Source organism: Vigna unguiculata, chromosome 5, assembly GCF_037176805.1.
Source record: "Vigna unguiculata cultivar grain cowpea cultivar isolate G323 ecotype 2 chromosome 5, ASM3717680v1, whole genome shotgun sequence".
NCBI classification, from domain to species: Eukaryota; Viridiplantae; Streptophyta; class Magnoliopsida; order Fabales; family Fabaceae; genus Vigna; species Vigna unguiculata.
Window position 1 is genome coordinate 14,029,352 of NC_140796.1, and position 17,045 is coordinate 14,046,396.

A 17,045-nucleotide genomic window follows, 5' to 3' on the forward strand; every position below is an offset into this window, starting at 1 on the left:
TATTACCAAAATAGGTCAAGTCGTCAGGGAGGATAACGACATCAGAGGCAATGTCGTCATCTCCCTGACCGGTTTCTTAATTTTTTTTCAACAAAGGTGATGTCGTCGTGCAGAGAAGCAGTTTGTTTGAAACGAAAAAGTGAAGTTGTCTTCACACATGATGACTTCACTTTTTCTTTTTCTCTTTTTTTTCGTAATAAATGAATTTTGATTATTTTTTAGGATTTGGAAGAATAATCAGTAAAAAAATATTAATAGAATAGAAATAAACATTACATTAATATATTTTAACATTGATTAATAATTAAAATACAACAATTAAGTTAGTAGAAAATCATCTATGTCCTCCAGTTCCACATGGAGGTCGTCTTCTAGGTCTGGTTGGTAGTTGTTCTTGGTGTGGTTCATCATGATCATCATCTTCATGTTGATGACTTTAAGAAAATTGGGGATGGTGAACCGTTGTTTGGGGAGTTTGAGAAGACATTGGCGAAGGATAGAATGACATTGATGAAGAAGATCCTGGATAATAGGCGGATAGTGGTGTCATGGTTGAAGTGCCAAACATCTGTGATGGACCAGCACCATAACCTGACTGATGCGAGAAGAAACCGCACGAGGAAGGGACATGTTGGAATTAGGTGTTTGATGGGTTGCCAAACTGAGGGTATGAATGTCCAAACATTTGACTGTGACCCATAGACGAGTGCCAAAAAAATTGTTGGTGATGATGTATAAAATTTGGAGAAGACTCGACATGGCCAGTGTAGGGTTGTGAAGCAGGTTGGGATGGTTCTTGTGACATATCATACTGTAAAATAAATAGCAAGGTCATTCCCATGAATAATTACGCATGATAAAGAGATGTACAACATTGTAGTAAAATTGACCTCATCGTCGGAAGATGTCGTATTTGAAGATATATAGCAAATAGTGTGGTTTATATACCATTGCATGTAGGGTGTTTCATCACGCAAATGGTCGTTTCCGCTAAATGGTGTACCTTGAATGACTCGATTTTGTCGGTCATTCCAAATTACAATCCAACGATGATGTTGTGCCACCTAATCTCTTTCATTTCTCCCCCTCAAGTCATCCTTGTGGACTTGATCCAGGTTAATCGGGTCAAGTGGGATGTTTTGTCTTAAACCAAATTGACGCATGACCCTATCCGCCTAATGGAATTCGACTGTTGTGAAGCAAATTATAGGGATTGTTGCTCTAGCCACTATAGGGATGTCAACAACAATCAACCGACGAACTTCGTTTTGAATATAAGGCCTCCACAAGAACTGAAAAAACATTTGTAGACATTAGTTTCAAATTTAGAAAAATAAATTTTACTTAACTTAATTATTACCTATCTTGTACGAATTTGATCAAATTTCAAGTGAAATTCACTAACTGATAAAGAACCAGCATTTCTCTAATCTTCTTGGTTCATCCACCTAAAAGGTGTATGAATTTGAAGTAAGTTAAATTACAAGGAAAGCATAATAAAAAACAAATAACTGGCAGAAAGTTAGTTTTTACCTTCTGCATACGGGGAAACCATCCCATGCAGCCACTTCCTCATCACTTAAAGGGTCAAGTTGTGGAGCTATAGAAGTGATCATCTCCCAAGCCCAACTGATGAGTTCAAATTTTTGCCCTCATTTAATATTTAAATTTGGGGATTTAATTGAATTTTCTGTGCTTAAAGATTGATTTAATTAGGATTTGTGATTATTGGATTTATTGAGTAAGTTTGGTAAAAGTGGCGTAAAAATTGATTTTAGTTGCATAAAATATTATTGAATATTCTAACGTTTGTTAATGCAGCTGGAATTTATTTTTGGTCAATTAATAGTGTGATTTTGAAGTATTCAAAGTTACAAAATAAGTCCAAAATCAAGAAATTCTGAAAAAGAATAAATCATGAGCTAAATGCACCCCCAGATTTTATTTGCACACTCCTCCCTCAAGTGGACCACAAAAAACCTGTTCTGCACCCCCAGTTTTCACTAAGTTGCACCCCTCCTACTAATTAAACTCCACTCAACCAGATCATGCCATGTGGCAATCCTCACCTTTTAAAATTAGCCAACCATAAGCTGCCACGTGTCATAATCCTCCACTCACCAAATTGACCACTCAGATCTTGCCACATCATCATCTCCTCCATCTCACACATGAAACCCTAACCCTAGTTTCCCTACCACCCTCCACACAGCCGCCGCCGCCAATCTCGCCGGCCACCGCACCACCATCTTCGTCCGCGACCACCACGATTCTGCAGCACACACATCTCCTCACCGCGCCACCACCATCTTCCTCCATTCGTGTCGTCATCTCCATCAACCACCATGAGCACCGCGTCGCGCCTTCACCGCAGCAACACTTCGCACTTCGCCGGAATTTGCACCGTGAGAGCGCCACCATCTTCCTCCTTCGCGCCATCACCATCTTCTCCGCGTTTCCGACCACCGCGAGGAGGCACTCCACACCATTGCAACAGATCACACCTTCTCCGCAGCCACTGCAGCAACGCACGAGCCAGCGCCATTCCGCAGCCACCATGTTCGCACCGCAATGACAGCCATGGAAACTGCCACACCTCCACGAAGCAAACTGGCGCGCCTCCATTACAGCATTTGCACCGCACCTGCGCAGCTCCGTCCCGCACAGCAGCACTCGTCGGAGAAGGAGGAGTGCGCCTGCAACCTTCATTCGCGCCACCACGCCGGAAAACGGCAGCAGCCGCCGTCAGCCGCGCAGCCAAGGAAGAGTGTGAGAGAGAAACCCTATTTCTGGAGAGAGACGCGCCACGTGTCAGGCTGCTATTGGACAGTCAAACTGGTCAACTGGTCAACTCTGGTCAACTGGTCAAAGTCAACAGTCAACTCTGGTCAAAACTGCAAATATGGTTAAATGAGAAGGGCAGAATTGGAAATTGGACAGGAATTAAGTTGCTAATTAATTAAATAAAAATAAAAGATTTTAGCAACTGACAGATAAAGCCCAAAGTCCAGTTGAAGCCTATATAAAGAGACTTAAGGGAGCAGAAGGGACGGACAATTTTTACAGCTGACAGCTTAGACACTTAGAACTCTCTGGTTTTGGCAGATACCGTCTCCACCACATCTCTCATTCTTTCTTTTTCTTTCTTTCATATCATCATGTATTCCATCAAAGCCATGGAGGGCTAAGCTTTTAGGGTTGATTTCACTGTAATTTCTTAACTGGATTCTGAGGTTAGATGAATTTATATGTTTTGTTATTTTGATTATTGTTGTGGTTTTTGTTTATCTATGTCTTTTGCTTCTTAATTGAATAGAAAATAATGATTTTAAATCTACATGCATGTTAATCATATGAGTTAAGAGGTTTTTAAATAAAATTGAGACTTTACTTTGATTTTGTTTAGAAACTTTCATTTGATTAAATAAGTTTTTGCCAATAATTGAGACTTTAATTTGATTAGAGGTAATTACTTTAACTAAAATTAGTCAAGACTTTACTTTGATTAATTAAGTTTTCTATTTGGTAAAGAAACAAAGGAATAGACATGATTAGGCATAGTAAAATTAATTGAGACTGTACTTTGATTAAATTTACTATGGACAATCTTATTTAGAAAAAGCAGTGGAATTGACCTATTTACTATTACTGTGTTTACAATCTTCTGTGTCATTTTCTTTGCATATCAAAACCCCCCTATTTTTATAGTTGCTAGTTTTAAATTGCATTTTTGAGAATCAAATATTTGAGATCAATTTCGTATTCGTTGTGAGACGACTCAGGGTTATCTTAACCCTAACTATTTTCTTCACTACAAACTGGCAATACTGAAGTTGCTAAAGTAGTGGTAATTTGATTGCCTAACGACAGCGATATCAAATTTGGCGCCGTTGCCGGGGAGTACGGTTAGTATTTCTTTTATTTTGATTCTGTTTTTATTTATTTATTTTATTTTATTTTATTTTATTTTTTATTTTTATTTTTTTATTTATTTTACGCATATACGTTTGATATAGTTTGTTATTTTGTAGTATCTAGTTTTCTGTTAATATACTCCAAGCAAAGTTCTATTTTTGTTTTGATTAAGAATTTCTTTTAAGAAATTTTTGAGACTAGTTTGGAAAACTCTGTCTGGGAAAGACTTGGTATTTAAGTTGTCAACTGTGACGCACCTCTCTTTCCTGGGAGTAGACCCAACGACATCTTAACTCATTTCTTTCTTGAAATCTTTCTCCAAAACAAGAATAGGAAGAAAAAAAAAACACACAGGGAAACACTTTCAGGTGGACTTGCATAGTGCATGACTCGGGCCAATCCGGGTCAATTCTATCAACTTGATTCAGAACTTGAAAGGAACTTGCGTAAATCACGTAGGAGACTTGAACTCAGGTGTTCTACTGAAGGAGCACCATCATCATCTGAACCTACCACTGAAAGTGTACCGCTAGAATCACTTCCGGTGATTAACATATCTTCTGATCCATCACCTGAACCAGAAATTCAAGAAGATAGAATGGAAGAAAGAACAATAAGAGAGTTGGCTTCACCGGATGCAGCAATTACTCAAAACATATGCATCCAATATCCAGATGGAGAATGTGAGCTTAAGTCTGGGTTAATCCATCTTTTACCCAAATTCCATGGATTAGCAGGAGAAGACCCATACTATCACTTGAAGGAATTTCATGTTGTTTGTTCATCCATGAGACCTACAACAGTGACAGAGGAACATATCAAGCTTAAGGCTTTTCCATTCTCATTGCAAGATGCCGCTAAGAATTGGTTATACTGCCTTCCGCCAGGATCCATCAATACCTGGGAGACTCTGAAAAGATTATTTCTGGAAAAGTTTTTTCCATCATCTAGAGTTGCTGCTATTCGCAAAGATATTTATGGGATAAGGCAACAAGAAAGAGAAAGTCTTCACGAGTATTGGGAAAGATTCAAAAAGTTATGTGCTTCCTGTCCTCATCACCAAATAAACGAGCATCTCCTCATTCAGTACTTTTATGAGGGATTGAGTATCATGGATAGACAAATAATAGATGCTGCAAGTGGAGGGTCATTGGTGGACAAAACGCCAACAAATGCAAGACAATTGATTGAAACTATGGCGTCAAACCATCAACAATTTTCCACAAGGAGTAATTCTATAACTCTATTGAAGGGAACCCATGGAGTAGAAGCTTCATATGTTGCAGATCACAAGAAATTAGAAGGGAAGTTGAATGACTTAGCAGCCATGGTAAGGACCTTGACAGACTTACAGAAAAAGCCTATCCCTTCTACTTTATGTGGAATTTGTGCTTCTACTAATCATCCTACAGAGGCTTGTTCTATGTTAAAAGAGACAGGGACGTTAGATAATGAACAACCTCAGGCATATGCTGCAAACACCTATGGCAATAATAGACCACCTCGGTAGCAATACAACCATGATTTGTCCTCCAACAAGTACAACCCAGATTGGAAGGAATATCCCAGCCAGAAATGGGGAAATCAACAGCCTCAACACCAACAAGTCTATGTTCCACCTCAACAGAGGCAACAACCACAACCAGCTGCAACCTCTGGTGATTCAAACATGGAAGCAATGATGAAAATGATGGCTGACATGATGAAGGGACAAATCAATGAGTTGAAACAGACAATGGAAGCAACCAATCAGAATTTGCAAAATCAGATTGGACAAATGGCAAATGAGTTAAATCAGATAAAGTCTCAACAAGGCTCGAGCAATTTGCCTGCACAAACTGTAATCAACCCGCGAAATGTAAGTGCTATTACTTTAAGATCGGGTAAGCAAATACAAGGTCTTGGGGATGCCCAAGAAGATGAAGATAAGGACAATGAAGTTGTACCTAATGATGAAAGAGGAAGATCAGATGAAGCAACACAAGCAACATCTGAGATGCCTGCACCCAGTGATAACTCCAGGTTGGTATCCCCTAATACTTCCTCTGAAAATCCTTCTCCTTATTCTCCTCCTCCTCCCTATCCAAACCGTTTGAAACCAAAAACTAAAAAGATGGAGGAGTTAGACAAAGAAATCCTGAATACTTTCAAGAAAGTGGAGATAAACATTCCTTTGTTGGATGCTGTGAGACAAATTCCTAAATACGCCAAGTTTCTCAAAGAATTACGTACACATAAAAGGCGTATTATGGACAAAGAGGTAGTGAACATGGGAAGAAACGTCTCTAGCTTAATTAAGAAGCCTGCAGTCAGAATGCCGCAAAAGTGTAAGGATCCAGGTATGTTTTCTGTTCCCTGCATTATAGGAAGCACTAAGTTTGACAATGCTATGTTAGATTTAGGAGCTTCCATTAATGTAATGCCTTTATCTGTTTTTACTTCACTTCATCTTGGACCTCTTAAGTCTACTGGTGTGGTCATTCAGTTGGCCAACCGTAGCACAGTTAACCCTGCAGGTGTGCTAGAAGATGTGCTTGTCCGTGTGGACAAGTTAATTTTTCCTGCAGATTTCTACATCTTGGATATGAAGGATGATGAAGGAATGAGTTCAACCACAATCATCTTGGGAAGACCATTCATGATTTGAGTCTTTACATTGATTTATTTGTAAATCAACAACAATAATTAATTTAACAATAATCTCTAGATAACCAATGAAGAATCTTATTTAGAAAAAGCAGTGGAATTGACCTATTTACTATTACTGTGTTTACAATCTTCCGTGTCATTTTCTTTGCATATCAAAACCCCCCTATTTTTATAGTTGCTAGTTTTAAATTGCATGTTTGAGAATCAAATATTTGAGATCAATTCCGTATTCGTTGTGAGACGACTCAGGGTTATCTTAACCCTAACTATTTTCTTCACTACAAACTGGCAATACTGAAGTTGCTAAAGTAGTGGTAATTTGATCGCCTAACGACAGCGATATCAAATTTGGCGCCGTTGCCGGGGAGTACGGTTAGTATTTCTTTTATTTTGATTCTGTTTTTATTTATTTATTTTATTTTATTTTATTTTATTTTATTTTTTATTTTTATTTTTTTATTTATTTTACGCATATACGTTTGATATAGTTTGTTATTTTGTAGTATCTAGTTTTCTGTTAATATACTCCAAGCAAAGTTCTATTTTTGTTTTGATTAAGAATTTCTTTTAAGAAATTTTTGAGACTAGTTTGGAAAACTCTGTCAAGTTAATACAAGCATATGCTATCAATCTTAATGTACATCTGTTATCAAGTCAATAGTAAAATTTGTTAGCTTCTCACCACCTTATGTTTTAATCTATATGATCATATCATTAAAGGAATCATGACATCTCCTTAAGTATGTTACTATTACCACCTAGTGCTTGAATAACTATATCATCGCCTTAGTGCCCTAACATATCTGTATGATTCTCTAATATCCCAAAACTCATGCATATCAACACCGACTTCACATAAGTGACCATCATGTAGTGAAAACCTTTCGGGGGGAGAGAGAGTTATCTTTGTCTCTCTCTCTCTCCCTCTCACTTAGGTTACAAGCTCTCACTTAAGCAACAAGCTCTCATTTTGAGCTAAACACTTTATCAAGCTTGTTGCACGAGTGATGGTAAGCGGTGAAGATGACCATTACACACCTTGGACATCACTTGTAAGCCACCACTTGAGCAATATCAAGCTTGAGAGAGCTCAGTGTTCAATATTAAAGAAAATACAATAAAAATCAATTTAAAACATATTCTAAAATCATATAAACCATTAACTATATTCAAAATAAATCCATATGGATTGCTACTATCATTTACTCTTTATTTCATTCCTAAAATCATACTCAAAGTTAAATACATCACATATTTCGCCCATCTAAACAATTAACTCATTAGATATATGTAAATATTAAATCCCTTAATTTGGATGTAATTGCTTACAAGCTTAAACTTTTCTTGGCATTTTTCAAAATTCAATCAAATCCTAAGTAATTCACCAACAATCAATCCCTAAACCAAAATCATCTCCTCTTTATCAAACATTCAAATAGGAGAAGAAATAGAGTAAACTCATTAGTATGGATTGAACCACTTACCACAACTCAAATTTGGCTGGTCTATCTTACTTTTTATCTAACTACCTCCTTAGATATAAGCCAACATAACAACAATAGTCAAATTCTTATCTAACTTAAAAGAGAATTTAGAGAAAAGAGTTTTAGAGGGATAAAATAACTAATTCAATAAAGAATAAGTGTTCATCCTCTATTTATAAACTTTCTATTCTTTATCAATTTAAAATTTATCTTTAAATAAGCTCAAGTCTTACACAATGAAGAAATTTTTTCTCTAAAAATACATATAATTTAGTAAGGGTCATAGGCTTTAGTTTGTTAGATTGAGTATTTATCATTAGGAATTAAATTCTTTGATTGTGATTCAATCCATTTTAATTGAGCATTGACCTTGATTCTAGTACCAATTATTGGATCGGGTACTTATCACTAAACCAAAAGTCATAGCAAATAGTTAGAACACAATTTTTTTTACTTAAGAATATAGTAACACAAACATTCTGATTCAATTGTGACTTAACACATCTGACCTATGATACAAAACAGTAATGCACTTTGCAACATATTTTATATAATCTTTTATTTTAGTTTTAACAAAAAAAAACTACTTTTTTCATTTTTGTTCTTCATATATGTGAATAATTATTGGCTTTATAGTCAATAACACCGGTAACATCTCTAATTTTAATTCTCCTACTACAACAAAATTCGCTTTAGAAAACAACACAAAATTGTGAGTTAAACCACAAAAATCGTGAGCTAAAGTTTAGACAACAATTTTTTAGACTTAGTCTAGGTGAGCGTAGCTGTAAGTAATAGGCCACAATTTTCAGTACGATAACAATTTTAAAATTGTTGCTTAAAATCCTCATAAAAGGCAATGATTTTTATGTACGCGTTTTTCAAAATTTCACATTTTCAACACTGTGAGCGCTCTTAGCGTTTTCAGTCTAAAATCAAAGGGAGGGAAGAAAATCAATTTTTTTGCATTTTTGGAACTAAGTTTGCATTTTCAGTCAAATAAGAGGGAAGGAATATTTATAATATAAAAGCATTAATTTTTAGTGTATTTTAGACCACATTTTTATGAATTAGCCCACACTTTTTACAAGCAACATTTATATAAATGTTGTTTAAGATAGTTTTTAAGCCACATCTAAAAAAATGTTGCCTTTACTATGTTTTTAGACCATATTTTTATTCATGTGGTCTCATTTAGTGTTGTTTAAAGTCATTTTTGTTGTAGTGTCCCTTTTGAAAAGTACAATTACCAAGATAAATAAATTAATATAAAAATGGTTAAATTTGTTTTTAGTCCCTAAACTTTGATGTGAAATTGAAATTTGTCATTGTCCAAAACTTTGATACATTTTTGTCTTCAAACATAAAAAATGAATGAATATAGTCCTTTTAACCTAATTACATTAAATTTTTTTGACATATCAAATGTGTTCCTTAGCTAACATTGAAGTGAGAATGTGTCAAACGATATAAAAAAACTCAAATTTTAGCATGAAACATGTTTGACACAAAAAAAAATTAACGTAACTAGGTTAAATTCTTATATTCATTCATTTTTAAATTTTGGAGACCAAGATGTATCCAAGTTTCAAATATAAATGAATTTTAAGTTTACATCAAAGTTCAATGATTAAAAACATATTTAACCCATTTAAAAATTTAAAAATTAAATTTTTTTAAATTCTTCTCTAACTTCCAGGTTAAAGAAAAGAGGTTTAGAAAGATAAAATAACTAATTAAATAAAGAATAAGTTTTCATCTCTATTTATAAATTTTATGTTCTTTATCCACTAAAAATTTATTTTTAAATAAACTCAAGTCCTACATGGTGGAGAATTTTTTTTCTCCAAAAAATACATATATTTTAATAAGGAGCTTAATATTTAGTTTGTTGGATTGAATATTTATTATTAGATATTGATTTCTTAGATTGTGATTCAACCCACCATAATTGTCTATTGACCTTGATTCTTCTACCAATAATTAGATTAAGTACTTGTCATTAAGCTAAAAGTTATAACATATCATTGGAAAAACATAATTTTTTGTTTTGAGAATGCTAACCGGTGCTCTAAAGGCGAAAATTAATTTGCATTGATTTCTTTATTTTTACATTGAAAGTTGAAATAATTAAATATAGTAATAAGATATTATAAATGCATATAACAAATTTTATAAAGACAAAAATATCCTTTTAAATTTGTAGAAAAGAAAAGAAAAGAAATATCTTTGTGGCACTTCAAGAGTCTCTCAAGGTGAAAGTTTCAAATGTGAAGACGGTAAACCTTTAAAAAGTATGTCTTTAAGTTTTACAAAAAAATTGATACTTTAGTTTTTTTTTTATAAATTTTTTAGATGTTTAACACTATTTTTTTTATATTTTTTTTGCTAGTTATTATGTTAATTTAAACTTCCTTATGTTTAATTATATTTAATTTTTAACAACATTAAAACATAGTTATTTTATTATTTAATTATTTTTCAAATTTTATCGGTGAACATTAAATAAAATAAGAAAGTAATATGTATAGTATTTATGGACAACGACAGACCTTTGATGGGACTGAGGGGGCCATGGCCTCCCCAAATTTTTGTATATATTATGTAATTTTAAATATAGTTTTTAAAAATTTAATATTTTTAATATAATTTTAATATTTTAATATTTTTTATATATCTATATTTATATTTAAAAGAACTTTTTTTTGTTGTATACATTTATTTTTCAATTTCACATTTTAAATATTTTTTAAAATAACAATAATTATTTTATTAATATTATCTTTAAACGATTATTTGTTCAATTTAATCATTTCTGGGTTTGACTGTTTTTTAAACTTAATTTTGATGAAAATTAATTATAGTAAAATTATAAAAAATATTTTTATTTAATTTTATAATTATAATTATAATAATAACAATAATTATAATTTTATTATTTTTTATTATCTTAAAAATATTAAATACAATGTTTTTATTATTATTAGTTTATATAAAAAATTTTAAATTACTCTTTTGGTTCATATTTTCATTAAAAATATCAAGTTGATCGTCGAGTTTTTTTTTTATTTGAATTTGGTCATGATTTTTGAAGAAATGATGCAATTAAAACTTTTTTCGTCAAATATTTTTAATTAGATCAAGATTTTTTCATCAAAACTAAAGATGATTTGTTTTGTTGGTGTAATAGATGAAAAATCCTTACTTTAAGAAATTTAACAAAATAATCAAATTACATCAATTTTTATAAAATCGGAACCAAATTGAGACTAAAAATAATAGAATACCAATTTGAATTTTTTTTCAAAAAAATGAACAAAAAAAGTAATTCAACCAATATTTTGACACTCTAAAATTTTTGTTGAAGATCCGCCACTGCTTATGGACAATTTTGTCTTTTAAATAAAATAAAATTACATTAATGGTAATTATGTCAGATTTAATTTAATATTACATTTACCTATATAAATTTTATAGAATTCAATCCATATTAATTATCTTAACCAATGTCTTTAGAGCACTGGTTATCAAGAGTTTTTTTTTTTAGAATATAATAATACAATAATTATGATTCAATTAAGATCTGACTCATCATATGTATGATATAAGACAATTAATGTACTTTGGAACATAGTTTATACAATCTTTTATTTTAGTTTTAACAAAAATAAATACTATTTTTTTCATTTCAATTCTTCGTATTGTGAATAATTATTGGCTTTATAGTCAATAACACCAACAACATCTCTAATTTTAATTCCCACTTTTGAAAAGTACAATTACTAAGATAAATAAATTAATTTAAAATTTTATAAATAAAAAAATAAATAATTAAAGTATAGAAATACTATATCTATCCGTTCTAAAATGACACTTATACTTTTTTTTTCCAGTTCTAAAATAAATATTATCACCCCTTATGTCCTTAAAAATATTACATTCGTACTTTTTTTTTTATTGTTGATCTATATTTATGCTTGTATGTTTTTAAAAACATATTTATATTTGTATGAAAATCATGTTTAAATATAATAATGTATCGAGAAACCTAATCATATGTCTTATAACTATTTTTATTATATTAGAAAATAACGTTTTTTTCAAAAATGTTTTTTTTTTTACATTTTTATGACAAATTGAGTCACAATATAATGTTTTAGATAATGTTAATACATAATAATAAAATATTTAAATTTTTATAAAATTGTGTACTTTTTTATTTTCTTAACTTCTATTTAATTTTCAATTAATATTTAATTTTAAAATAAGATAATAAAGATGAAAAAATCTTTATTAAAAACATAAGAAAATAAATGTTATTTTATTTAAAATATAAAAAGGTAAATACCTTTTAAAACCTAAATAAGATGTGATTATTATTTTCCTAAAGATTTAGCAAACATAAATGTGTATTTTAAAATTAAAGAAATGCAAGTATAAGGATAATTTCTTTTATATATATTTATGATTTTTATCTGTGAATATATATATTTTCAGTTTCATTTCACACAACAAAAGGATACAAATGTTTGGGCTTCAAGACTACCTTATGGGCCCAACTTTGTGAGGCTGAGAACCAAGGACTACAATGCTACTATGTTCTTTCTTCTACCTTAGTTGCAAAATCTCACTTCAATTTGCACTCACTCCTTCTTCCACAATGTGTACCTGAAAAAGCCACAACTTTTTTTTTTTATTATTATTGAAACCAATTTAAGTATTTAATTTTTTCACAGTTAATACATTTGAGAGTGAAAAAAAATGTCTGCATCCTCTGTTGTTCGCAATTTTTGTTCTGTGGCTTCTGGTTTTCCGAATTGCCGCCAAAACCAAACCTTGGTTCCTACCCATCATCAGTTTCAGTTACGCAATCCCCTTTTGAGGTTAAAGAAGCAACCTTTCCACTCAATCACTCATTTCAAGAGTTCAAGAACAACTCAGAAGCCTCGTCCCACTTTTGTAGTTTTCGCAGCACAATCAAATTTCCTTAAAGGTTGGTCTCATTGTTTTTTATTGAATTATTTTGGATATGTTTAGAAAAGGTAAAAGGGTGGCGAATTTAAGTTGGGTTTAGGGGTTTTGCTGTTAGCAGGAAGTTTCGTGGATAGAGAGATGATTGTTCGATGTCATGTCAGTGAAGAATGTGTTATTATTGAAGTTAGAAATATTGAAAATGAGATAATTGTTTAGTCAAATGACATACTAAATGAGTTTGCTAATGCATATGATTTTTCCCCTTTGACGAATTGTGGTTAAAATTTGAGTAGCATCTATCCATATAATCTTCGGATTAATTTGTTCGTTGCAGCTATTTTAACAACAAAGGGGTGTTTTGGTTTAAATTTCATTTATGATGTTATGCTCTATCTTCCAATGTCAAGCATATGCATAACAATGACGAAGTGTTATTGGGCTTAAATGACACCAAACTATCAAATCTCAAGATATTGGTGATTTTGGGATATAAAAAACTGAAAACTGGTCATCTTATAACAGCGCTGTTGTTTCTTGGAAGAATGCATTGCTCCATGACTTGTGTATGACATGTCAAATTTTCCTGAAGTGGTGTAGCTCAAAATTCAAAACTTATTGCTGAGATTTTTCACATAGTTTTCCTATATATGTGACTAAGTGGATGACATGATCCTTTTATGATAGCAACTGTTATTGATTAAACCTGGTAATTGCATGCGTTTTTGTAATTTCAAAAGGGGTGAACATGATGCTGGCAAATGGTCTTAGATTGATGAATCACTAATGTGCCATCTTTATTGAAAGGAAAACAGCATTTTATTATGAATTGTTTCATGTATAGAGTACCTTATTTTGCCCTTTTGAATGGCTAACATTGATTTTTTGCTGGGCTGTTTTTGTTTCAATCATAGTCAATTTATTTAGCCTACTTCCTTCTAAGAAGCCCCTTCTCTTTTGTTTGAATTGTTACTGTGATTATGAAATAGTTCTGCAGAATGCATGGAGAGTTGGAAGGGATGGAGTTGAGGCAGGGACTAATCTGGTTCCTGTAAGTCAGATTTTCCATTCAAACATTAAATTACTGTTTGATATATATTCAAACCATTCTCTCAAATTTGTAAAAAATACCGATGTTTATGTTTCTCTTTTATTTTCTTCTCTGATGCTAGAATTCTGTTCCAAGGCCAATAGCTAGGATTTCAGTAACAGTTGTGGCTTTGAGTGTTACACTTTTTGTGCTCAAGGCGTTCTTCTCTACGGCTTTCTTTATATTGGTAAGTCATCTTATTTACCTCATCAAATTAAAAATTGAGGATTATTATTTTATTTTATAATACAGAATCTTAGCATGAAATCATTTGTCACACGCATGCATGATGGTGAAATCAAATTTTGCTTACTACTGCTGCTTCAATATTGAGAAACTAGCGTGAATCCAGAGGGATGGATTCGTTTTACAAATTGATCTAGGTTGGAATGCTAATAAGCAAGAAATTTAAGAAATTATTTAAAACAAGAACATGGAAGTAGATAAGAACATGGAGTGAAAATTGATAGACGTCACACTTCCAAGGATGGAATATAAGCCTAAGAGTTTAAACATACAAAGGGATGAATGACTTTTGATAAAACTCATGGAGTTCTTGAATCACTCAAGAACATAAAAGAGATAAAAATGGTTCAGCTTATATACAAGTTTTTGTCATTACATCCCATTTAAGCTCACTTAAGCTACTAATAATCTACTTAAGCTAATAATGATCCCACTACTTAATGTCTGATTGTAACTGAAGTTGTGACAACCAAAAGTCACCGAAAAGCATTCAACAATGCATTGTTCTCTTTGTCTTCCAAAGGCTGGTTGCCAATGGACCCTTATTACAACTTGAAAATAAAACCAAATTAAAGTCCATTAATTGATTAACACAAAACATAATTTGGTCAGCCAATTTTTACAAAAGATTGAACCATTATTTAAACAAACTAATTACTTAGAAATTGCATCAAAGTGGTGTGCTAGTCCTCCTCCGTTTGAGCCATGATGCAATTCACATAAGAAACAAACAAATTGACTTCAGAATATCAATTCCATGGTTCAACATCGTCAAAATCATGTTTTATAGTCTAAGAATTTTGGCTCACACTATCAATTATGATGGAAGGATCACTAACAAAACAGGTTAGAGAGGATGGTACTACTATGAAATCTCCCTATTAAAACCTTTCACATCTTCTTATGTATTATATAATAACTACAATGCCATGAACACAAAAAGAAAAAAAAAAAAAACTATAGACTTAGTGATGGTGAAGCCAGCCGACAAAACAAAATTATGAAGGTAGAAAATATTTCCCGGACATGATTTTCTTTTTGTCAAAGTGACAATCAATGTGTGTTGTCCTTTCAAGTCATATCTTCAATAATCTCCCTCAAGTTACTGCATAGGAGTCAACAATTAATGACCTATTTTTGTCACTGATACTTTCGACAATTCCCATCCATTGATATGAGATGCTTGCATCTTTAGTGGCTATTTTTCAATTGACAAATCACAAAGTAGCCATACATAAATAATTATTGAAAAAAATGTTTCAATAGTAAGCAGTCGAAGTCATGTAGTTGCATGTGCAATTTTGTACAGTTATATATGTTTACCGATAAAAGGATATGTTTCAATTTGTGCAGCTTGCATTATTCAGCCATGACATACAAGTGGCAAATTGAGTTTTTATTTTTCTTGTCTTGCCTTCCAGTAAAAAAAAATGTTGTCATCAGTACACCATCATTCACCATTTTGGTTGAGTACATGGTTCTCTTCTGATGGTTTCAAAAGTCTATATGTTGTTTTGTTTATGGATAGCAGTTTTGACTATTACATACAAGCCATACCAAGGTATTTGAAGGGAACTTTACAAAGAAAAAGGGATGGTTCTGAATTATACCAAAGTATATGTCTCTTAAGCTGAATGTATTTTTACAAAATAAAAACTCTGAATGTATCCTAAATTTTGGTGATGGTTCTAAGCTTTAGATTTCTGTGATATATCCTGTGGTTAATCCAGTGAATTACTTTTTTAATAGGCCACTATAGGACTTTCATACTTTGCATACCTAGCATTCAATAAAGATCAAGGATCTAGAGGGAACAAAGAAACTACCTCCACCTCTATGGATGATCCAGTGGAAGAAGCTAGAAAGATAATGGAAAAATACAAGTAGCAGCATCAGATTTAAGGTATTGTGAAGCTCTAAAATTCTGCATATACATTTGTTCAGAGTAAGTATTTTTCTGTTGAGTTTTAAATTTGATAGATGGATTGTCAACAGGTATGTGAATGACATTTTCCATTTCTAGATCATATTATAGTCTTTAGCATAGACATTGCAAACATTTTCCACTGCATGGATGTTAGTTTTCTTTCTTTTTATTGGTGAATATCAGATTATGCATAAATGTTAGTTAAAGCTTGTTTGGATCTGCTTAGATTTTCAGGGAAAATGTTTTTTCTTTCAATGGTCATATGAGGCTGAGGAAAACAAAAGTAGCTATAAACTGTTTTGTACTTAAAATAAGATCATGGAAAGGCGTAGTTTGGTTCATCGGAGACTGGATTCTAGTTTTTAATTTATTTTCTTTTGCAAAAAATAAAAATAAAAAAGGAGGGGAAGAAGAAATTTAAAAAACAAATAATTAAAATTAAAATATATTATAGCAAATGTTGAATATACTTTTAATTTTAGATTTGTTCATAATAAAATAAATAATAGAATAAATTGATTAAATTAAATAAATATTGATTTAGACAGTGTATTCTTTTGTTACTTTTAGCATAGAACACAATTCAAATGCTTTGGTTAGGGTTAACTTTATTAGTGTGACAAATTTTCTTACAAAGTATAAAGAAAAATCTAGTTAAATGGTTATTTCTTCTAGTATTTGAATAATCTCGTCATATACCTTTTTTAAATTGCAAATTAAGTAGATGGAAATGAAAATTTGTAATACCAAATTGACTCTTCCC

At 31.8% G+C, this 17,045-nt stretch overlaps 1 protein-coding gene across 1 annotated transcript; it reads left to right on the forward strand.

The window, feature by feature from the left end:
* The first annotated feature begins 12,663 nt into the window (after positions 1–12,663).
* LOC114184093 (uncharacterized) lies at positions 12,664–16,499 on the forward strand. The gene is made up of 4 exons (XM_028071331.2): positions 12,664–13,041; positions 14,009–14,070; positions 14,192–14,296; positions 16,105–16,499. Exons 1-4 carry the CDS (start codon positions 12,810–12,812, stop codon positions 16,240–16,242), a joined length of 537 nt encoding a protein of 178 aa, XP_027927132.1. The 5' UTR covers positions 12,664–12,809; the 3' UTR covers positions 16,243–16,499.
* Positions 16,500–17,045: the final 546 nt, after the last annotated feature.